Consider the following 23,363-nt stretch of genomic DNA (forward strand, 5'->3'; position numbering starts at 1 on the left):
TGGCCTTGAGCCAAAAGCCAGAGCCGTTATCCATAAGGGAACTCAAACGAGAACATCTGAGCAACCAGTCAAACGTTTAAAAAAAATGCGGCCTCTGGCCCCCAAGCCTTTGTAGAGGACCGCATTACCTTCACTAGTTACTGCCCAACAAAGTTGCGAAAAATATTTACCTGGAATCTCCTCAAGGAGTTATATGAATGATGCCTAAGAATTTCGTAGTAACGACGTGGTGCTGAGTGTTCACACTCAACACTGCTGGTTACCCTAGCACTGCTCAGCGACGGCGGTCGTCTTGGCGCCATTACGGTAAATGCGACAGTGTTGCGGTGACACGAAGTGCTGATTAAGGTGTTGCACAGTGAAATGATGAGGCGAGCAAACTACTGCAGGTGGCTGCGCCAGGTTCGTTGATGTGTTCCTTTCCTAAGTCATGGCTGCTTCACAATTCTGTCTTACTAAAGGTGTGCCTAGTGCCCGCTTGATTGCATTCACCACGTGTCACAGAGACATGCTCGCGCCACTGCTCGCGCGTTCGTCGTCGTCGTCGTCTTCAGCCACAGCTGGCGAAAACATTGCTGCTGGCTTTACTTTGAAAGCGATCGTCTTACACGAAGTGCGAATAGACGCTCGGACAGTTTTCACGTTCGGTATACCATACAAATGCTTACGCATTTAAAAATATTGCTTCAGAGTTCTTCCTAATGTTGGTTCACAATATCACTGAAGCTGTAACAACTATTACGCTGAAGTTTTATTTGTCATTTCCAATAGCGAAGTTCAAAAGGCAGATACAGGGCATCATACACTTGATTGTCATCCTTTGGCGCTAAGACAGGGTTGTCTGTGCTCTCCAACGCCAGCGTCCAGCGCGCCGCAGATGATTGTTTGGCCGAGGCGAGACTTGCAACGAAGTTCAGTTCAAAAGAAGTTCATTTCAGCTCAGTAACCTTTCATGCCTGCGTCGCGGCACCAATATGCTTTGCCGGTAGCCATTTCATGCTTACATCTACTCTCGATTACGGCTGAGCTGGCATTTTTAACAGCGAAGCTGTTCTAGCTAACCGTAAAAAGTACCGCCTGCTGTCGCAGAACCTCGCTGAGCTATGAATTCACTGCGTTGCCTAGTGGAACATAGCAGCGGGCGATAGGCCACGGCAGGGACGGAACGTATGTACACGCCTGGGAACGAGAAAGGTAAAAACCAACCTTTAATGTCAACTGTAGGGTGGTTATATAGTAATCCAGGAGAGAGAGGGAATGGAAAGAGGTCACAGCGAGGTAGAAAGAAAAGTTCACGCAGTGTGTAGCCCGCACTATGACACAGCGGCCGATACAACACTTCTTCCTCCTAAAATCGGTCAACTGGTTTCCTCGTCCTCTTCGAGCGTCGTAGGACTTGAGCGGGTTCGCTTGGCCCTACTGCTGCGGATAACGGAAGTGCCGGGAAGGCGCCGTCAGCATGATGATCCGCAACTGCAGGCGGCAAAGCAGATGATTCCAGTCTCACATCGAGCTGTAACGCGGATTCCTCTCGCCTGAATGTAGTGCCGTCTGGGCGCGCGTCTTCCGCATTGTCAGGTGACTGTGTTTCTGTAGGCCGAAGACGTACCTGGTCCATATGCCGCCCGAGCATTGCTCCAGATGTTTCTATTGTAACCATTCGGGTCCCAGATGCAGATGTCACATGTCCTGGTATTCCTTTGCCTCCTGTTCCATAGCTGCGAACGCGGCTGAATATTGCGCATGCAAGGGACGGAAGCGTGAAGGAAGCCAGCCGTATTCCAGTGGCGCGCAGCGCTCTGGAGGGAGTGTAGGGATAGGGTGGGGCGGGAGGAGGCGTTCTACACCGGGCAGCTCGGGGCCACTGTATCGTGAAAGCCATCTGGGGCAGGGGCAGAGAACGGCCTGCGCTTTTTTATTTTCGCGGTTTAGTTCGCGTTGATGCGGCTCGCGGCTTAGTTCGCGTTGGTCAATTCACGCTCTGTTGCCGCCGCGCTTACTCACTCCAGCGTTTTGACAGCGAGTTTCCGCGGTAATCGAGTGAAATGCGTTCATGTTTGCTTGTACACGTGTGACACCATGCTTGTCAATTTAGTTAGTTCGTTTATGTTTATAAGTTTATGCAGCCGATAAAACTACTATCCTAACATCGTACAGCTGCTCACTAATTTGGTATCGCAATCAATGCTTCGCCTTTCGAAGGAAACTGGGAATGTTTTGTTAGTTACAACCGTGCCATGTGTTTAGAATTTTATTTTATAATCTCGTTTTACCACTCTCCTGTGTAATGTTGCGGCTATTGCGTAAAGAAATTTCACCTCTTTTGGAACCACCACGTCTGAACCACCACCACATTTGCGTTGCGTAGAAGTAAAATATAATCTAGCATACTTTAATTAGTGCTTCTGCCGGCACCTTTGCCCAAACAGATAGAACCTGTCTGTTGCAAGTATTGTTTTGATTGCTCTAGGTGACGCATTATCACATTGGGGTACAATTGCTGAGGAGCTCGTCTGTCTTTAGTGTATCGCTATTCAGGCAGATGTGTTACGCTTACGGGCAGACTAAATATCATCACTAATTTCCTCTTTTTCGCCGGAATTGGAACGCAATATCCTACGAAGACTTGAGGCGCCAGGCACTTTCCTGTACTACGACATGATTTTGAAAGAGCTTAAAACTACGCAATGCGAGCTAAGGTGCGCGCTTCGTATCCACCGTCGGACAGCGCATCTAGTATCAGCTGCATTCGTGTTTTGTTTATGATGCCCTTGGCTATGACCTCTTTGCAGACCTAAAAAGCGTAATAAAGGCTTTTGTTTATACAGTCATAACTACATACACAGCATTCCAAACAAATTTAACAGCATGGGTCATGTGCCTTCTAGTTCACATCTGTAGAAAATTGTTCCTGGGGGAAGCACAAGGCAGTGCGAAACTTTATTACTAGGAACAACTTTTAAAATAATTTCTGCGATAGCAGCGCCTTCGCTTCCGCTGAAGCACCGTGAAGATGTACAGTAGAAAAATGTAGAATATAAACAGTATGAATAATTTGCGTCGCAGGACATTCCCGCACCCTCTGGGGGAAAAGTACGCTAAAATGCTGCGTGTGCATGCATTCCTGGTGCAGCTGCTGTAAACCTGCAGCTATAGAACATCGAATTTCGTCTATGTAAGGGGAGTTTAGGGCGGACGCGTAGAGGCACCGCATTGGTTTCAACCCACTACGGTGACACAGTGCAGTCAAATACTGTATTCGCGTTTATACCTGCTATAGCTGCATAAATTGTTTTGCTATATAACAAGAAGCGTTGGTAATGTAAGAGGTACCAAGGACAGACGCGTCGAGGCATCGCATTGCTTCCTGAACTCTGGGGTAACACTTAAATATAATAGGCTATGTGTTTTTCTGGTTTAGCTACTGTCAGATTGTAGCTACATGGTATTAAACTTAGTTGTCTGTACAGGAAACGCAGGACAAATGCGTAGACACACCGCATTTCTTCCAACAAACTGTTAGGACACAGTACAATAAATTGATGCATGTGCGTGAAGTCTTCGTATTGCTGCTACAAATTTTAGCTGCATGACAATAATTGGTTGTTATAAGGAGAACGTAGGACAGGCGCGTCGAGGTAGTGCGTTGTTTTTACAGACTCTGGCAAATCAATACGCTAGATTACTTTGTATGCGTGCACATATTAAGAAGTAGCAGTAGTAGTTAGACTCGGTAGGCATAACAGGAGCAAGAGCGGACAGCCATACGAAGGAGAGGAGAGGAAAAAAAAGCGTACCTGTATAGCCAGTTTAAGTGCGCAACCGATGCACGTCCTCCTATCAGCTTTCAGAGCGTTCACTGTGGCAACAAACCTTTGACGAGTGGTCGAATTCACAAGAAGCACATTGTGAAGTAGTGTGGCGTTGTTGCTGAATTCCAGTATAGCCAGTCTTATCTTGCCATCAGGTATGTTTTTTATGTAAGCCTGAAGGCCTTCCTTCAAAAAATTAATCCGATCATTTGTCTGCAATATGGAAAACATGCGTTGATACAATATTTTAATCGTTTTAGCGATGATCTAGCACGCATATATCACGATAGCCAGATGCGGAAAGCGAAATGTTAGGGGCCCGCCAGCATTCTGAAATGCAATCCAGTTATTTGCAGCTTCCTAATAATAGGCAGTGTAGTTTTTGTGTACACAGTGTTTCAATGTTTCACTAGAAATTCCGCTTGGACTAAGCACTGCCTCCAATGTTGTCCTGTCTGACAGGTTAACGATACGCAAACGAACATAACATGGTTGGTGGACTAATTGGGAGGGCCTGTCACCGATCGTAATGTTACATGTTTGGGGGTTCATATAGCTAGCCCGCGCTCCGAAGGTTCCTTAAATCTCTTAAATACGCGCTTTAGTATTTAAGGTATGGAACAATGCCACAACGAAATTTCATTCCACTACTTCGATTCGCCGGCCTGCGGTTCCCCTTAGACAATCCCCTCTGTTTACACCAAAGGCCGCATGATTTCAACGCGTTGACGAGCTCTCTCTAAACCGGCGCTGTAGAATTCAATGCTGCCCATTCGTATTCCGAGCCATCCAGCATGCCCATTCCGAGCCGTCCTAACGTCTACCGCTCTTGTAAGAAGATGGGGCCGAAACATCAGGACACAGACCATTCCACCGCAAGTGTATTACTTCCACGCAGTAGAGGTGCTTTAAATAATCGCTTAGTAAACACGTGCGCCATCAAGGCTGCATGGTGATGAAGCCACGCAACAAATAAAAAATCGCGGATCATCTCCGTGTGTTCTTACAGCAAAGTCGTTAATGACTAGTTCCCCCAGGATCGTGTCCGCGTATAGAAAAAAAACTATCATCATTAGCATTGGCTCGAGCGTCGTCTTTTTCCGCAGCTAGCATGTTGGCGCCCCTCGGTTTGCGCTCGTGCCGTTGGATGCCGTGCCGAGCCCGAGCGCGTGCTCGGTACGCGCTTGTGCCACTGCTCCTGCCTCCTCCGTCGTCGTCTGCTTCCACAGCTGGCGACGTTGCCGCTAATCATTCCAGCGTAGAATTTCACTTCTCTTTTGTCGTCGTAATGTGGTGGCCGCGTTTACGGGGGTATAAGCCATTGGTTAAGGGGCTATGAGTCATTCATGAGCAACTGACGCCATCCATGAGCAACTGACGATGTGTCGACGCGTTTGAGCAACGCCGCCGCCGAACGCGCACGGGAAAGGGCTCGTCGTCGACGTGCCGATTCTAACGTGAGGGCTTCCGAAACCGGGCGAAACGTCAGTGAAGAGCCGCTGGCCCCGAGTTGCGGGCGCACGATGTTGAGTCCAAGTGTCAGCTTGCCTTCCAGGAAGCATCCAATGGTGATGCATGCCTTGGCAACGCTAGCGCCAACTACATCGTTTCGACGGCCAGGTTTCAGCGCGAGTTTCTCAACTTCAATGTTCATGATAGACATGTTCGGTTGGGACGACGATACGGCCATTCTCGAACGTGGGGGCAATATTCGCTACAGTCGCAGCTTAGCTGGCTTCCGTCTTCACAGTAGTGGAAGGGCTCTCAGTGTTTGTTTTTATGATACAGATCAGATAACCAGAAAACAGTGCAATTTCTGTAGAAATGTCACTGATAAGCAGATAATATACGCGTCCTGTGTTTGTCAATTTCCGTTGCCTTGAAGACTAATGCGATTAGCATTTTGTACCAACATTCCGGTGTAAGATATATCTTGCATCTTGCACCATGACCTACGTTGCGCACTTTAAGTATATATATCTACCTAGATTATTTCCCCGACCCAGTGTACCCAAGTTGTCGACTACCTGGAACTGCAAGGTATGTGCTCGTGAACATGATGCTGTCGTTATAAGTCGTTGTCTCGTCTTCCTTCCAATTTCGCCATCTCACTGTCCTCATGCTGTAGTCGTCATGCCATTGTGATACCGTCGTCGTCATCCCGTTTTCATGTCGCTGTCTTCACGCTGTCTTCGTACTATCGATATCTCTTCAGAAACATTGTGTTGCCACTTTCTTCGTTGTGTCCTGGTCATTCCTCCTTTGACAATCCATTGTGTTGTGTCATGGTCATGGGCGACCCTGGTGAACAAGTGTCATAGAAAAACTGGGCCGATTCCGGAGAAAGTGTATGTCGCGCATACTCGAAACAATGGACATCTCATAATGTCCGTAACAGAATCTAAGTTATTGTGTTTTCGGTAATACGGTGTGTCGCTACGTTTCTTTAATGCTAATTGCGTGAGCGTCGAGAGTCATCGTGAGATGGGTTCTATCAGAGGTATCTGTCTCTAACCATTTTCCGGCCAACATTGGTCACTGCTGAATCCTTCGTATAGAGAATCGAGCTGCTATGCTTAAGGTAACCTGGTTAGGAATTAACCATCGACTCAAGTTGGGGCAGGGTAGGGTATATGTGATAATGAGCATGTGTCGCTTTTTAATGAACCTCTGACGCCAACTTGGGTCACTGGGAACTTGAAAAGAAAAAAATTGTTGGAAAGAAAAGAAATTGGATGTCGATATTAATGCGATTAGCGTTACACATCATCACAATCATCTGCTTTGGCCCAAGATGTAATCTACGAGATTCTGTTCAGCTGTACTAACTGCACATTGGGCACAAAGGTCAGTAACACCGATGTCCACTTCGTCGACAAAGTCAATCCATTCGTGAAGTCCAAGCTGCAACCGATCGTGGAGTGGACCCAGGAGTCTGCGGCCAAGCACAACTTTGAGAAGCGCGTTACCGGCGCCGTAAGGAACGTTCAGTCACTCGATGCCCACGTCAGGGACCTCCAAGGAGGCGTTTATTTCTCGACTCACTCGACACCATGCGGGCTTTTATCAGCACTCCGAAAACAAGATCGAAGTGGTTGCCGCCCAGACGCGTAGGGGTAACACGCAACACGTGGTCGCTCTAAACGTCGGCGGCGTCTTTATCCAGCCCAGGACTTGGCAGCCAGTGCCGCAGTACCACGTACAACAGTCCCACTCAAGTTTTGTCTGCGTGGACCTATTATGACCGTCGGCGGAATGCCAACTCAGCGCGCACAAGCACGCGTTCCCCAAATCCATTCCACGCATCCGCACCGCGCACCCCTAACGCGCACCGTGGCTCGTCCACAGACGAACAACACTTGATGAAAGGCTCTCACCTTCATACTGCTTGACGTATCCAAAGCCACAACAACTTTTTGAGGTTGGTCACCTCGCTGCGCTTCTTCAAAGGTGACATGGATGCGCTTAGACAAGTTCGGGGCTGCTAGCCTGAAAGAAAAAGTTGGGACCCATGTCAGATTCTTCCAGCCGGAACGCAAACCAGGAGTGAACGTGTGTTTTAGTCAGAAAATGATTATTTCGTTACTGTCATTGAAATAGTTGCCAGCATTAGCCAGGAAGACTACTAATTCTCGTCTTGGGGAACGAGCAAGGTGCAGCAAGTGGCTTGCTACACCTGGAGTATTTGTGCAGTTTGGCGCGAGCCCACACACATGTAAATGACGGTAGGACGTAAACATAAGAATGATGCGGAAGATAGAGATCACACCTGTCACATCCATGACACAGTATATCAAGTTAAATTGCAGTGTTTTCCCAGCGAACACTATCAACAGCGAGGAATGAAGTTTGAGAATCCCACGGAGGCAAGTCAATAAATTACCAAGACATTAAAAAAAAATTGGGCTTGCAGCATCATTTTTGTTTAGCGCTTGTCTATTATTTGGACTGGCTTGTACGCCAGCCCGAATATTATTAATATATGTATTATGTGCGTTCATTTCGGTATTGATTTTGTGGATACCAAACTACCTCGAAAAATATATCCGCTATATTTTACAGCAAAGCTCTTAGTGCGGCTAAATACACTGGAAAAAATTATAAGCGTGTCCTGGGAATACCTTCAATGAACTAGATTGTTCGCGAAATTTATACATATGTGAAATGTGTGAGATCTTGGGAGTTATTTGGCGGGGTACTTTTGACGTGTGGGGAAATTATGTGCTAGACTCAAATTGCTAACGCCTCAATTGTTCCTTTTGCGAGGCGACCACTTTTATGTTTAACGTAAACATATACCTACTAGCTGAGTATCCATTGCTTCTTTGCATTGGACTTTGCATGAAATGGCACATTTAGCGATCGGAAGCCTGAAACCGTCATAAAAAAAACAGTCTTCTAATTCCGAGCGCAGAGTACGGCTAAAACGTGGACAGTCACATTAGTATACGCTGGATGAAGGTGATAGCCTGCGCGCTCACGTGACATGCTATAAATTGCTTGACATTCTCATTCGAATGCGTTGTTACTTCCTATCACTTGCTTTCACCCACCAATGATTGTGGGCTCGAGCGCCTTAACTATCTGAATTACCTGTGCCTTAATAACTTCGCCATAATCAACACTAAAGGTCGGGGTTCGACTCCCACAAAAGCTCGTGGGTTCCAGTGTTTAAATAATTCTATTTTAATGAATTGTGCCTTAATAAACTTTGCCTTAACACCAAAGCACGTGGGTTCGACTTCCTCCAACGGTAGTAAGTTCGAGTGCCTTAATTCAATATCTTAATTACATCTGCCTTAATTAATTTAGCCTTAGTTACCAGCCATGTCTGTGGATTCCACTCCCATGGTGAGTTCGATGACTTCAATTACCTCAATCTTAATAAATAAAGGTAGAGTTAATTATGCACTCAAGCCCACAAGCTTTGTTGGTGGCACCATGGTGGTACCACGTGGCATTGTCGCGTCATCATTTTTCGTGCCATCAATTTTGGCACCATTGAATTTCACGGACAGTCAAGTTTTCGACCCGCGAACCAGCTAAGGCTCTCACAAAAAGCACTCACTTTTTGAAGTCATCGTTCGAGAGGATGACATCCGAGGCAGACTTTCGTTTACACATCACGTTTTGCGTTGTCCGAGCTTCGTAGTTGTGCATGCGAAGGCCTTGACCCGATTCACAGAAATGAGAAATCTGTAAGGTGACCATTTTTTGACAGAAAAAAAACATGACATTCGTTAGTAAAACAGGGTCATTAAGGATTATTATATTGTTACTGACACCTCCATGAATACAAAACTTCTATTTAGTCGACGAGAAAAACAAGCACAACATTCTACGCGATCTTCATACAGAGCGAGCAGAGCAGAGTCGTGAGCCGTTTCTACCGTAAGAAGCTCCACTAATGCTTGGTGAGGTGAATCAGCTTGCGGAAACATCGATCGTTGACCTGTTGTGCTTATCGGTTATCGCAAAGTTCCTAACACGCTGTCTATAAGAAAACGAGCCCCTAGTGTATGAACACTGTTTTGTTACGGCTATTTAACACGTCTGAAAATTATGGTATGTGCTAAAACTGGCTGGACGCTGCTTACAGCACAACGCTTTCGGTAAGTTCAGCTGTAGAAAGGCCTATTCTAGCATGAGCAAATATATGTGTTGCTGACCAATCCTGTATCCTACTCCCGGTTCAAAAATTTTGGAAACATTTCTGCACGATGTAAGCCTCACCGAGGCACCAGTTCTCTGTCATCGGGACATGCAACCAACAACACTCCTAACGATTACTTCAACCAAATAGGTGGTGATTGGCAGGATAGGCGCGGCTAGCAGGAAGAGTGGTTTTGAAATCGAGGCTCTGTGCTCTTGCATCGGGTCACAGCTGAAGAATACGGTGGACAGCTAGGCTAAGCCGCCAGGCAGTAGCCTTTGGCAGCGGACCGACAGGAGGTGCGATTGAGTAGGCCATGATCTTGAGCAGCCAGGTGTCAAACAGCCCGATGCTTCTCCGGATCGAAATCTCGCTGAATACGCTACAGATGAACCCTATTACCTTTCGTCAGGGATAGGAAAGTTTCCTCCTAGATTCCCGGTAACTCTCACTACCGGGTTGTTGTTAGGAACCTCAAACTCTCACCGTGCAGGAATGTTGAAGCGTTCCGAACAGGCGCAGATACACGAAGAGGGAAAGTTAACTTGAGTTTATTTTACGTGTTTGGCAGACATTATAGGCCACGAATAGAATAATACGAACTTAAACATCAACGCGCTCGACTCGATGGAGTCATGGCCATGTACGAGCGCTACTCTCGACAAGTATCAGGAATCCGTTGCGTTCCTGTTGCACATCGATACGGCGCTCCTGCACTATTCAACCCCGGCAGGGTGAGAAATTTTGTTTTACAGCCTGTGCTGCCTTTCAAGCAATTTAGGCTTAGGGCACAGCACCGAGCGTTGTGACAGTTATCGAAAAACAGCTCAGCCGTTGTGGCGAGTTAGTTTGGGGTGTACTGAATCTTGACACGTACTGCTTGTGCCGGGAGAACTCGCAAAAGAGCGCCGAGGAGCTAAAAAAAACAAAACTTCTAAATCGAAAATTCCTTCTTGTGAAGGACTGAAAACAGGCTTTGCACCCACGCATTTGTCGTGAGTGCGAGTAGAAGGCATTCTGCGAGCGTCTAGCCTGGCCTTGCTGGGAGCCTGCGTTATGGCCACCTCTCTGTACGTGGCGCATCAGAGCGTCGGCTAAGTACGCCAGCTAAGACCAAGGTGTGTCGAAAACGCGCAGTCACCCATTTATTCGTGCTCTTAAGGAGCAGGCATTCGCAGCGAATTTTTCTTCAACTGCGGGGCTTTTCTTTCGAGGGAAAGAAAAGCCGTATCGGTTTCCTTCGTAGCGACTACTACGATTGGGTGGATGTCTAATTTTTAGGAGCGAAGCTCCTTAGGCTCTCACGATGTCCGTTGTCGCCGTCGTAGCTCCCCGTCGCGCACGCAGCGCGCATACCGACCGCGCACATGCGTTGCGCTGCGCCGGCGCCGCTGTCGCTACACTTACCACTGCAGTATGGAGGAACGCGAACGTAAGCTCAAACGTCGTCACTCTGATCCTACACTTCGAGAACGAGACGCGGCAGCCCAACGGCAACGCCGCGAAGCTAACCCCGAGCTACGAGCACGAGAAGTAGCAGCTCGCCGGCAAAGGCAGCAAGACCCCTAAGCGAAAGCTCGAGCAGCAGCCGTAATCGTCCAAGGAGCTTCGCTCCATCATCAGGATTCACTTCGTGGATCGGCTGCCAATATTTCCTTTAATATTGATAATTTAATAAAATCGATTCCGCACCAAGACAGCACGCGATTGAGCGGAAGAAGCAAAAACAAATGCCCGAGGTGATCAGCGCAGCCGGCTTGACGCGTACCAGCTAGCCTTCGAAAGGCACGCGACCAAAACAGAAATCGGATGGGGGGTTCAGGTTTTCACATCAGCCGCTTGGTGCGCTACAGTCAATGCAGCCGCTGGACTCTATGGGAGTGTCAGCTCTTGATAAATGTCTTCCTCTATGGTTTGTGCGCGTTACTTCTACTCTGGCTGGGGGCCATGCTTCCTCGAGGAGGAGGACGCGCAGCGTTTGGTTTTACATTCCAGATCATTTCGCGGCCGCGCAGCGCGGTAGTACATTGCAGACACGATTGGCAGTGCGTGAAATAGGCGCCGAGCTTGTTTGTATGAATGAGCAAACCTGGCGAGGCGCCCTTTAAGGTATGGGCTAGGTATAGGAATAGGTATAGGAATCAAAGTGCGTGTAACAAAACTTAGTTTTTCGTGCCTTTTCTTCAAACCTCATGAACGAAGAGAAACGAGGGTGGTGTATTAAAAGAACATTTAGGCTAGTGAATTTTCGAAAAGGACCTAATTTTAATGCGCATTACTCCAGCTCACTCGCTTGAATGCATTGAGGGCCACCCATGATGGCTGCGTCAGCCAGCTTGAAGGCGTTCTTCCCCCCTACACCCCCCCCCCCCCCTTTTTTTTTTTTGAGCAGCCTCAAGCGAGTTTGAGAGAAGAGGCTACGCTACTGTTGGCTCCTCAAAGACGTTCGATGTCCGAGAAGCAACAGGATGGCAAGACACGGACGAAACAGCACAGAGCGCTTTGTCACCTGACGCTGTGTTTTTTTTTTTTTTCTAGTTGTGTACGAACACGTTCAAATTTCAACGATCCTGAATGGCATAGAAGATTGGAAGCCACGCCTCGGATGCAGACGCGCTGGATCGCGTCTGCACGCGCCGTACTGCGTCTCGGTGCGTACGGCATCAGGCGCGGAGGTGGCGTCGCGTGTTGACGCGCGTTGGCGTTGAGACCTAGCAATGCTAAAATGTTTACGCGCGTGCCGGAAGCTGCAACCCGTGCGACGCGCTCCACGTGACCATGATGCGCCATCGTGTCTTCCGCAACGACTATTCGCGTGGCGTGCAAGATGCGTGCGTTGTGACTGGCGTGCCACGCGTGTATTATGGTCGATCATGGCATACGCCGAAGCACGGTGCGCTGAAGTGTTCAGCCGTAGCGGCTGCATTAGGTGATGCTACGCCGATGCTGCTGCAGGTTTTACCCAGGTTCAGAATATTCGTTAATAAGTCACCGTTGAGCTGACTGAACCACTAGGAGTCTTGCAATTTCATTTAAAAGTAGAACCGAATTTCAAGCTAAAGCTTGTCTTTTAATGGCAATCTTTAATACATTGCTTAACGTGGCCGCTGAGCGAAAGCTATAGGCTACCTTGAACATGGCAACCTCGCAATACTGCGCTGGCGTGACGTAACGCATGCCGACGCGCGGCAACTCCTGCTTCGTTTGGGGGCTTGGCGTCTTCCTCCGTCAGGCACTACGCGACGTCGAGCGATCGCGGCGCGCGCGCGGACGCCTTCCAACGCGTACGTCTGGTTGGCTCCCCAAAAGCGACCATGTAGCACTTACGCAACGTTCATGATGCGTTCACAGAGGCGCTTCCTTGTTTCGTAATACCCGCAGGAAGAGCTGAAAGAGCGTGGATGCTAGAGCGAGCATGTCAGTACAAACAGACGGCGCATGGTTGCCTGCCGTCAGCCGATCTCGGCCGGTAGCTCCAGAAATGAGGAAAAGCGCCCTCCTTTATCGTGGAAACGTGAAATTAACGTTATGTTCCGTTTGAGAATCCCGTTTGTAAGTTAAGTGTCAGCGTGCGCGATTACCGACTCGGCTCAGAGATTGACAAGTAGCTCCACGGTCGATCTACAGAATGCACTCGTACTTGTTATTGCGATAGCAATTATATGGACGCTTCAACCGGATTTCTGCCGTCTGCGTCGCCGTCGCCGTGAGGTTCCGTATAGATTCCAAGGGCGATAAAATTGTCGCCGCACGCCGTATGCGCGAGCGAAAGCGCGCGGGGGACGCGCGCTATCACGGAGAGCGCGAAAGGCCGTGGGGGTATGGGAGGGAGGGAGGCGGGGCGACGCTGTGCTCCGGCACCAAAGGCTTATCTTGCAACCGGGCCTAAGAGGAACTTGCCATTCAATCTCCCACGCGAAAGCAAGAAAGCGCGAAGGCAGCACCTGAAGGAGGGGGGGGGGGGCAGCTTCTCTGCCAACAACTTCTCCTCTACACAACTCCTCTGCACTTTGCCCGGCGTTGGCGGTCGCCCGCACCGTCTCTTATCTCCACACGGCTCTGAGCTTTGTATGCGCTGTGCATTCGCCGCTCAGTTTCCGTTTATGCGATAGACCGCGCGAGCCTTCGCCCGCTGCGGCGGCTGCGCTTGCTGCCAGCGTTTTGACAGTCGTCTGCGGTCATTCAGTGTGATCTATTCATGTTTGCTTGTGCGCGCTGACACCACGATTGTTAATTCAGTTAGTAAGCGAATGTGTCCAAGTTTATGCAGCCGATAAAACCACTATCCCTACTCCGAATAGCTCTCTACTAATTTGCTATCACAATCGATGCTTCGCCTTTCGGGCGAAACTGCGACATTTTTTTTTACTGTTCAGGACCCCTGAGGTACAGCCGTTGCGCAAGACGCGCTTGTTCCTTTATTTCGTATTTTATATAAACATAATACTTGCGAAGAGACGCAAAAAAAGCAGGAATCCTTACGTTTTTCACGTACGGCATGAACATGATGGAGCTTTCTGCAGGGTGTTCCGCGGGAATAAATGGCGAGATGATGCAATTTTTCTCAAAGTTGCACTCGTTATCCTTACTGCATGCTGAACCGTCATGTCGTGCAGCGGTGAAAACCAGGATTTTCGAACAGGCGTTCAGCTTCAGCTGTAAAAGAACGAAAATAAATACGAGAGGGCAGTCTATTGGCTCAAAAGGCGTAAACTTTTTTTTTTGTCATGCGAAAAGCGGGGCGCGAGTTCTTTATGAATAACAAAGTACGATGTTGGGCTAGCTTGTGCATAGCTGTCAATGTATGTGGCTAAAATAAAAATGGGGGAAATTCGTTCCACTTAACCTTTTTACCACAATTAAACATTGACTTCTTGATAGTTTTGATGCCTCCGACGTGACGCACAGAAAATCAGCACGGGGGATGAAAGCTGCCCTAGTTCATATAAAATCACTTGGAATTGACCGAGTTAACAGTGAACTGGTGTTGTGTGTTCTAATCAATAATAATAATTAAGAAACTAGTATTCCGCTGTACAGCACTAGAGGCACTTTACAGGTCTGCCGAGAATTTCATCTGATGATTTATGTGCGTTCGGCGATGTTGAATGTGCTTCGGTTGCGCGTTTGATGGATAGTTTTAACTCCTTGCCGCATGGCGTGTCATACCTGATAAGCATATAATAAGCATATAACTTCTCCTAGCATACCAGAATCGAAACGAAGGAAAATACTACTGACGCACTGAAGATCCACGCGAATGCCGGCGAATGACTCCCAAAAATGTGGATTCGCACCAGTCGCCCGTCTCCGGGTGATCGGAGAAACAACTGGTTACATACACTGTGAACAGGTATCGCATAAGTACCGCAAGTTCTAGAGTGCTTCGATGACAGACAGGTCGTTTGACATCGAGGCACCCTAGAACGCCTGGCGCACTCTCGTCTTGATTCCAGCTGGGTGGCGTTGACGTGGCGTTGACGGTTACGCGGGTCGCTCGCTCTCACGTTCGGATTAAATGTGACGTTGACAGTACATCGACCTTGCCTTCATTCGCGTCGCCAATGATTGACACTCCTTTCCTTTTTTATGCCACAGGCTTGGTGCAGCATTATTATATGCCATGAAGTCAAACGTTGACGTGCTAAAACGTTTGCGCCGAAGAATTTGGTAGCGCATTCACAAACTGTCTTCATTTGGACAAAGGTTTATGACGCACAACGGCGCAAAGCTCCACACTACTGTATATAAGTACAGGGATATCAGACCCAAGACTACATTTGCGCTTCTATCGCATGCTCTCTATTCACCATGCCGCTCGCCGTGATGTTTTTGTTACCCCGCGTGAAGTTGCCCCTCAGAGGGATGCGCCACGGAGATGTGGCGGACATCCAAACTTCTGTGAATCCCATGATGAAGAGCACACCAGATGAAGATGTCCAATTTTTTCCGTGATATCAAGAAACGATGGCAGGTGTGTATAAATGACCGAGGTTACCATCTTTCAAGACGTAGAGTCATTACTGTGTAAGTAGAATAAAACTACTTTTTATGGGCACGGTCTTCAAGAACCTTAGGAAAACAAGCATGATAGAAATATGTAATTTGCCACGTCATTTTCTAACCCGTGATGAGAGACGTGCGAGAGTATGGTGCCCCGTCGTATGGCCAAACCAAATAAGAATACAACGAAGAAATAGAAGAAGGAACGCACATTAAAGGCAGCCAGCACGCAGAACGGTGAATCGCGTCAGTGTCACTATTGGCCTCGAGGACACATCTTGGCTCCATCTGCTGAAATCTCTCCGTGGCGTAGAAAGCCACATAACGCGATACTGGCTGCTAATTACGTTGGGCATCTGGAGCGGTTCAGCCACGGTTAATTCGGAGTGCTTGCACGTTTTAAGTATTGTATGTGTGGCTGTAAAACAACCTAGCGCGTACGTCCCCAGCCTGTTGTGTAGGGAAGCGAAGGCGTTTAGCGAGTGAGCAACCTGATGATTTAGTATTGGCTATTCAGAATGTTCGCATGATCTTTCATAAAAGTAGTTATGAGTACTTTTGCCTCAATAACAGTACTGTTCCCAGCATTCGTCCGAGGAGAGCGGCGGGCCAATTTCGCCAGAATTATCGCGGGGCGATGCTTTATCATAGCTGTCAGTTCTGCGTGTTGGTAAACGTTCATGATGGAAAAGGCGCTGCTAAAACGGATACATAGCAAGAACAGCGCTTTGTCACGTGCTCTAGTTAAGTCTCCGTTTTAGTAGTGCTTTTTCCACCACGATCAGTTATCATCGGTCTATTATATTACCTGGAAATTCAAGTGCTTATATATTTACTCCTTAATCCGCGCTTCCGCCTTGTGCGCGCATGCAAGTCGCATGCATCTCTGCGGAGGGTATTAAATGCGAAACATTCCTTGGCGCACATTTGCAGCTTTGAGTGTATCTATCTATCTATCTATCTATCTATCTATCTATCTATCTATCTATCTATCTATCTATCTATCTATCTATCTATCTATCTATCTATCTATCTATCTATATTACCTACGTCTTAGTGCTCTCATGGTCGTTTCGTTAACTTGGTATGTACCAAAATTGGCATAGTATGACAAGGGTGCATGACGAACATAAATTTTAGGTCATGGCATGTGTGTCATGAGATGTCTGTCATGTAGGTCATGAAACAGCCGCCTAAGTCTTGGTGCTCTCATGGGTCAAAAAAAAAACGCGAAAGTGGCAAACAATGAAGAACAAATCATTGTAATGGGTGCAAGTACGGTTATGATAGTAACGACAATAATACAATAATGACTCAATAATGACCATGATTAAGAAAAAATGACAATCACTACGCGAAAAAAGATTGACACTCAAAAGCACTGGAGTGGGTTCGCACGTGGGTCCTAAGGAACGCAAACACTAAAGGATGATGGTAGAAGTCATTGTCATTTTTGCTTAGTCATGCTCATGACGATGACTAAGCGAAAAATCATTAACAGTAAAAAAGCCGGCAGATTCCACGCCCTGTGGGAATCGATGTGATGCGAAGCAGTGTGCGGAGAGCCTACCAAATAACGATACGATCATGAGAGTACCAAGACGTAGGCGGCTGTTTCATGACCTACGTGATATGACATACATGTTATGACCTATCAATTATGTCCGAACCCATTTCAGTGCTTTTTGAGTGCTAGTATTTTCTCGCTGAGTCATTGTCATTTTTCCTGAGTCATGGTCATGGCTATAACTTCTGCCATCATCCTTTAGTGTTTTATTCACTTAGGGTCCGCATTCGAACCAATTCAACAACGGTTTTTGAGCCACTCATTTTTGCTGATTCATGTTCATGACTATGACTTCAAACATCGTCCCTTAGCATTTCCTTCACATAGTACCCAAGTCCGAACCCATTTCAGGTTGTTTTATTGCGATAGCAATTATATAGACACTAAGTGGATTTCTGCCGTTGCCATCGCCATGAGGTTCCGTATAAAGTCAAATGGCGATAAAATCGTCGCCGAGCGCCCTATCTTGTATGCGCGCGTCAAAGCGCGTGAGAGACGCGCGCTTTCACGAACAGCGAACGCATGGCAGAGAGCAAACGCGACTTCTCCCGTCGCGCGAATGGCCGTGGGGAGATGGGAGGGAGGTAGGGGGAGCGATGCTGTGCTGCGGCACCAACTGCGCCGCGATTGAGCGCAAGGTGAACTGGAGGCTTAATCTCGCACGCGAAAGGAGGAAAGCTGGAAGGCAGCGCGGAATGGAGGGGGTGCGGCTTCTGTTCTGTCAGAAACTACGTACTTGTACTTTGCGCGGCTGCGGGCGGTCGCGCGCACCATATCTTGAAAGCGATCTGCACACGGCTCCTACCTTTGTATGTGCTGTGCTTTCGCCACTCAGTTTCCGTTGAAGCGGTAGACGGTAGGAGCAGCAGCCGCGCTTGTTCACGCTAGGGTTTTCACAGCGGTAGTCTCTGGTCATCGAGTGTGATCTGTTCATGTTTCCTTGTGCGCGCTGACACCATGCTTGTTAATTCAGTTAGTAAGTGAATGTGTCCAAGTTTATACAGCCGATAAATCTATCCTTTCTCCGTATAGCTCTCTACTAATTTGCTGTCACAATTGATGCTTCGCATTTCGGGCGAAACTTGGACTTTTCTTATTGTTCATCTTTTTTCTGAGTCATTGTCCGCTTTTGCTGAGTCACGCTGATGACTACGACTTTTGCCACATTCTTTAGTGTTTTCTACTCTTAGTGCCCACATTCCAGTGGTATTTGAGCGTTGATGTTTTTTCGCGGAGTAATTGTGATTTTTCGCTGAGTCATTATTCAGTCATTATTGTAATATACTATTGTTATCGTTAGCATTATAACAATACTTAAACCCATTACCATCACTAATTCTCGATTTGCCACTTTGGATTATTTTTGACCCATGAGAGCAACAAGATGTTGAAGGCTATTTCATGACCTACATGACATACATGTCATTCACGTTATGACCTATCATTTATGTTCGTCATACGCTCTTGTCATACTGTGCCAGTTTCGGTACATACCAAGTTAACGACACGACCATGAGAACACCAAGAGTAGGTGGATAGATAGATAGGTACTCTCAAAGTGGCAAATGTTCGCCAAGAAACATTTAAAACGACTGGAATGGGTGTGGGCGTGGGCACTAAGTGAAGAAAAACACCAAAGGACGATGATAGACGTCATAGTCATGAGCATGAATAGCACGAAGATGACAATCACTCACTGAAAAAAAGATTAACGCTCACAAACTACTGAAATGGGTTCGGACATAAATGATAGGTCATAACATGTCATGACATGGGTGTCATGTAGGACATGAAACAGCCGCCTATTCGTCTGGGCGCTCTCATGGTCGTTTCGTTCATGAGGGTGCTCTCATGGTCGTTTCAGATGGCGCCGCCAGTCTGGTGGCGCCATCTAGTTAACGTGCCTGAAACCGCCGCGTGCGACGAGGATGCGATTCCGACGCAATGCGATTCAGACGAGGCGCGCAATCGACGCTATCCCGATGTTAGATGTACGCCACGTATTCTGGGTACCTCTTCGGTACACGTTATGGCGTCTCCTCCCAAGTTACGAACCGCTGCTGAAGAAGCGAATCGTAGAGCTACGTGCGCAGCTACAACCAGGCATGATTGGGCTCAGCAGACTGCTGTGCAGAGAGCATTACAAGCCGCAGCTCGCCGTCGACGCTGACGGCGGGCGGACAGTTCAGATCGTTCTCGTCAAAATCGAGGCGTTGACACTTTGCCGCGAAGACTTTGTTGTGCTTGGTACCAAAATTGGAGCTACTCATGCGCCGCTCAACCAGCTTACGCTGTGAATGTGCTGCGTGTGCCGCGCAGGCCTATGACTTTTTTCTTGTTTTGTTTTTACTGATGTCATGTATCAAGCGAGCGCACTACAGGCCGTGTGTGCATTGCTTCCTCGACTCATATCACGATCATCATATTGTTTCGCTTTCAGTGGCTTCATCAGCCAAGCATCTCGCTGCCGCTTCATTTTGGGGTACGCGAGAAAACCCACGCCGGGCTCGGCCGAATACGTCCGGCACTGCGACACCGAGCAGTAAACGATGTTGTAAGAGTGGGCAAGTAAATTGCTGCCTTTGTAATGAAACACGTTGTCTAAAATCCTACAATAAAGGCTTCAAACGTCCAGCCACAGAGATGCGTTGAGTGGGGCAAAGGCAGCAAAGGTGGCGAAGACGGGAACACGAGTCACGTGTTGTCACTTTATACGTCACAGCGATGGCAGCGCTGGTCTCTCCAGTGGTGGCTCTCGAGGCCAATTACAGCATTCTGGGAGTGAGTTGCGGATGGAAAACACTGAGGACACTCCACATACAAGTTCAAGGACTGCTGCTCACCTTGCGTCCCTCGCAGTACGTTTCCGGATACTCAGGATCTCCCCGTCTACCGTACTCGTCAAATACTCCATAGCGCAGGTGCGCCCACTCATGTACGAAAGTGTACGCTTGAAAAGAAAATGAAGTCACTCAATCAACACACGCAATAAAGCACTTTTTTGTTGAGTGATCCGACGCTTGTTTAGCGAGCACAACGCGTATATTTAGAAAGCAATGCACAGAACAACTATCAAAACCCTTTCGACGACACTTGTATAACTGAAATATAAGGTATGAGGGGACAGGAAGTGAGAAATAACCGGGAATAAATAAGCGAGTAGAAGAAAAGCAAGCGTAAATTGAGTGTACCACGAGGGATCAGTGCGATATGATGCCGGTTGAAGTTTTGCAGTTAGCCTAGCTGTGGCCGGGAATATTGCTGCGAAGCATCCTTTGCGAAATTCAGGCGTTTTGAATCAATCTATATCGATCTATATCTATCTATATCTATCTATTTGTATGTACCTATCTTTATCTGTCTATCTATCTAGCCTCGTACGTCGTGATGCCGTTGTGGTCGTCTCTTCAACTGAATATATATCAGAATAGGCATGGTGCGGCATGAAAGAGAGGCTTATTTAACATGCCTGACATGTCATGACATCAGTGGCAAGACATGATGCTGTCTTGGTCATTTCTTTAACGCAGTATATATCAGGATACGTATGAAATGCATGCAAGACCATACATGGATGACATGACGTAAGTGTCATGACATGAATGACACGGAGTGACACGAATTTAATGACATGACATGTACGTCCCGACATGAATGACAAATACAAGCGCATGTCATGTCATGACATCAATGACATCACATGTTTGTCATGAAATGTATGTCATGAAATAAATGGTATGAATGACATGATTCTGTCGCCGTCATTTGTTTAACTCGATATATACCTGCATAGGAATGACATGACATGCGTGCATGACCTGTCAAGAATGACCTGCGTAACATGATATGAATTCCATGAATTGCGTGAGATTAATGAAAAGACATCATGAGCATAGCATTCTATGTCATTCTTGTCATTGCATAAACGCATGTCACGTCAAACTTATCTTCATACACATCCATTTATTTAAAGAAATGACCACGACGCCACCACCTCATGTCATTCATGACAATCACGACATTGTCATTCATCTGATGCATGTCATTTCATTCATATGCATATCCTAATTGTTAGGCAATGTAACTGGCATGAATGACAATCACGTGATGACATGAATGCCACAAATGAGATGACTATACTGAATCGAATGACATGTCATGCCAAGTATGTAACAGAGCGGTTGGAATAAATACCATGGTCTGTATGTCAAGCCATGACACGATTCCCATGAATGTCATGACATGCATTACAAGTATGCGATAAATCTATGTCGTGGATGGATGCATGCATGGCATGACATTATTACTATGACAAAAATTTATGCCGACCCGGTGGACCAAGTGATCTGCTAAATTGGGCCGATGACTATATGTTCGTGTTCTGATGCCGCAGTGCTCGCTGCACCGTCATTCCAACTTCGTATTCCGACTGTCGCCTCTTATGCTTGCGTGCCATGTGCGGTCGAGACAAGAGGCACGCGTGAGAAGATCCGGCATCTCGGCAGCAAAACACCGGGCGCTGGTTGCATCCGTTTAAACAGCGATTGAAAAGTAGAATTCACACGAGCGTCGATTTCCGAGGCGTTCAGGCGTTCCACCTGAAGCTCGTGCCGGACATTCACGGCCATCTCGTCGTTGTCAGGCCGCTTAATCAAACAAGGCCGGTGTCTTCAATTGTGCACACAGTGTCCGAGTGCGACAACACCGCATCGAATTCTACTATGGCAGCGTTCATCACGGCTTGGCCAAGGCGAGCAGCGGCACCACGCCACTCGTCCGAATGGCTATAAATGGGCACAGACTTCACGTTTTGGTACAGTAACCCGTTAACGCTTTGCAGAAACCCGAACAACGCTGCATAGCCAGCTGCTTGCAAAATGCTTCGCATAACGTCGATTCCCACAGCGCATGTGATCTGCACAGATTTTTTTTTTTTTTTTGCGACTGCCTCGGCTTTTATTGACAACGCATCCGCCTCTCTTTTTACTTTACCACGCTCCCTTCTTGTTACTCTAAAAGACAGCGTCTCACTCGCAGTAGAGCATCATTTCCCCAGTGATCACTGAAGTCCACACAGGCGGCTTTCGCCTAATGATGTCTGAAATGCAGGCTGTCACGCATAAAACACATGTGGAAAGCCAGCTGCGCAAAGTACCGCTTGAACGGTGGCGAAATACTTTTGTTGTTGTTGTTGTTGCCCGAGAAAATGAACGTTCCGGAAGACAGGAGAAAGTGTGGTGCTCGCAGCGAGTCTCCTGTTTCCTGTCGACATTGTGCCTTGTTGACGTTATCATGTGACTTCTTGCCTTATGCGTTCCGCAGACCGCAGGGAGAGATTCAGGCCTCCGAAGCTGCATTTGTCTAAGACTAAACATAAACGAGGAAACCTCAAGTTTCTGCTCCTAGCTGGCAGATTGGAATATCGACGATCCTCCGCAGGAGGGACTACGCGGCGCGCGTTAGCGTCTCGGTCCGTGCTGCTGGTGTTTAGGTTTCCGTGATGGCAAGAATGCCCTCTTCACCCCGCGAGCCTGCTGCACAGCATTGTGTCGTTTAGTGTCACAACAGCCTGGGGAACAATAAACGCTGAGATCCGCCAGTTAAATGCGGCACATTTTAGTGAAATCTGTAGATCTCACAAGCGCCGATGTTTCCGCAGTCAAATTCAGCCATTTTTTCTTTCCGGATGCCTCTACTTTTCACCAGTGTCGTTTGGCAGAATGAGTGGCCTTTGCTTGCACAACGATAACGTTTTTTAAGCTTCGTACGTGCAAGCGCCTCCACTCAATGCTGGGCCCTTTCAATATGAAGTGCGCTGCTGGAGCAGCTGACTAGAAACATAGTTGTAGCTGCGTACGGAATGCGTTTTCTTCAAATGATGTACTTGCGGTATCGTGTATTAGACGACATTAATAGTGACCACATAAACCCAACAGACAATGAAGCTAAGGAAATTATTGGGAAAATTAGCTGTGGTTGAATTTGGAATGTACAAAATAATGAAGAAATGGAAATGAAAGTGGTCGAAAAGATTACTTGTCACCGGCGGAAGGCGAGCCCGCAACCTCCGCATTAGGCGTGCGTTGCACTACCAATTGTTTTACAGCGTTGGTCATCAATTCGCCCGCTAACTTGGGTATTTATGTTTACTAGATCTAGCCCTAGGAGTGTTAGCTAGCGCCACTCAGAACCATGGTGGGCGGATGTGGAACATCCATTTTTTGGCCGATGGCGTCACGTAACACGTGATCTTGGAAGAGCAGGCACGTGGCTAATAAACCCATGTGTTACGTGTTACGCGACGCCATCGGGCTAAAAAATATGTTCC

The 23,363-nt window shown here is 47.5% G+C and overlaps 1 protein-coding gene across 1 annotated transcript in view; it reads right to left on the bottom strand.

Annotated features, from left to right (window-relative positions):
• Positions 1-23,363, bottom strand: part of LOC125940686 (calcium-activated chloride channel regulator 2-like) — a 76,499-nt gene that overhangs the window by 52,091 nt on the left and 1,045 nt on the right. The window contains exons 2-6 of the mRNA XM_049657117.1: positions 19,879-19,985; positions 13,948-14,121; positions 8,881-9,008; positions 7,190-7,301; positions 3,798-4,025 (exon numbers count right to left, since the gene is read on the bottom strand). Coding sequence (XP_049513074.1) covers positions 3,798-4,025; positions 7,190-7,301; positions 8,881-9,008; positions 13,948-14,121; positions 19,879-19,985 — 749 coding nt within the window. The remainder of the gene's footprint in view (positions 1-3,797; positions 4,026-7,189; positions 7,302-8,880; positions 9,009-13,947; positions 14,122-19,878; positions 19,986-23,363) is intronic.

The sequence above is a fragment of the Dermacentor silvarum genome, chromosome 10 (assembly GCF_013339745.2).
Source record: "Dermacentor silvarum isolate Dsil-2018 chromosome 10, BIME_Dsil_1.4, whole genome shotgun sequence".
Lineage (NCBI taxonomy): Eukaryota > Metazoa > Arthropoda > Arachnida > Ixodida > Ixodidae > Dermacentor > Dermacentor silvarum.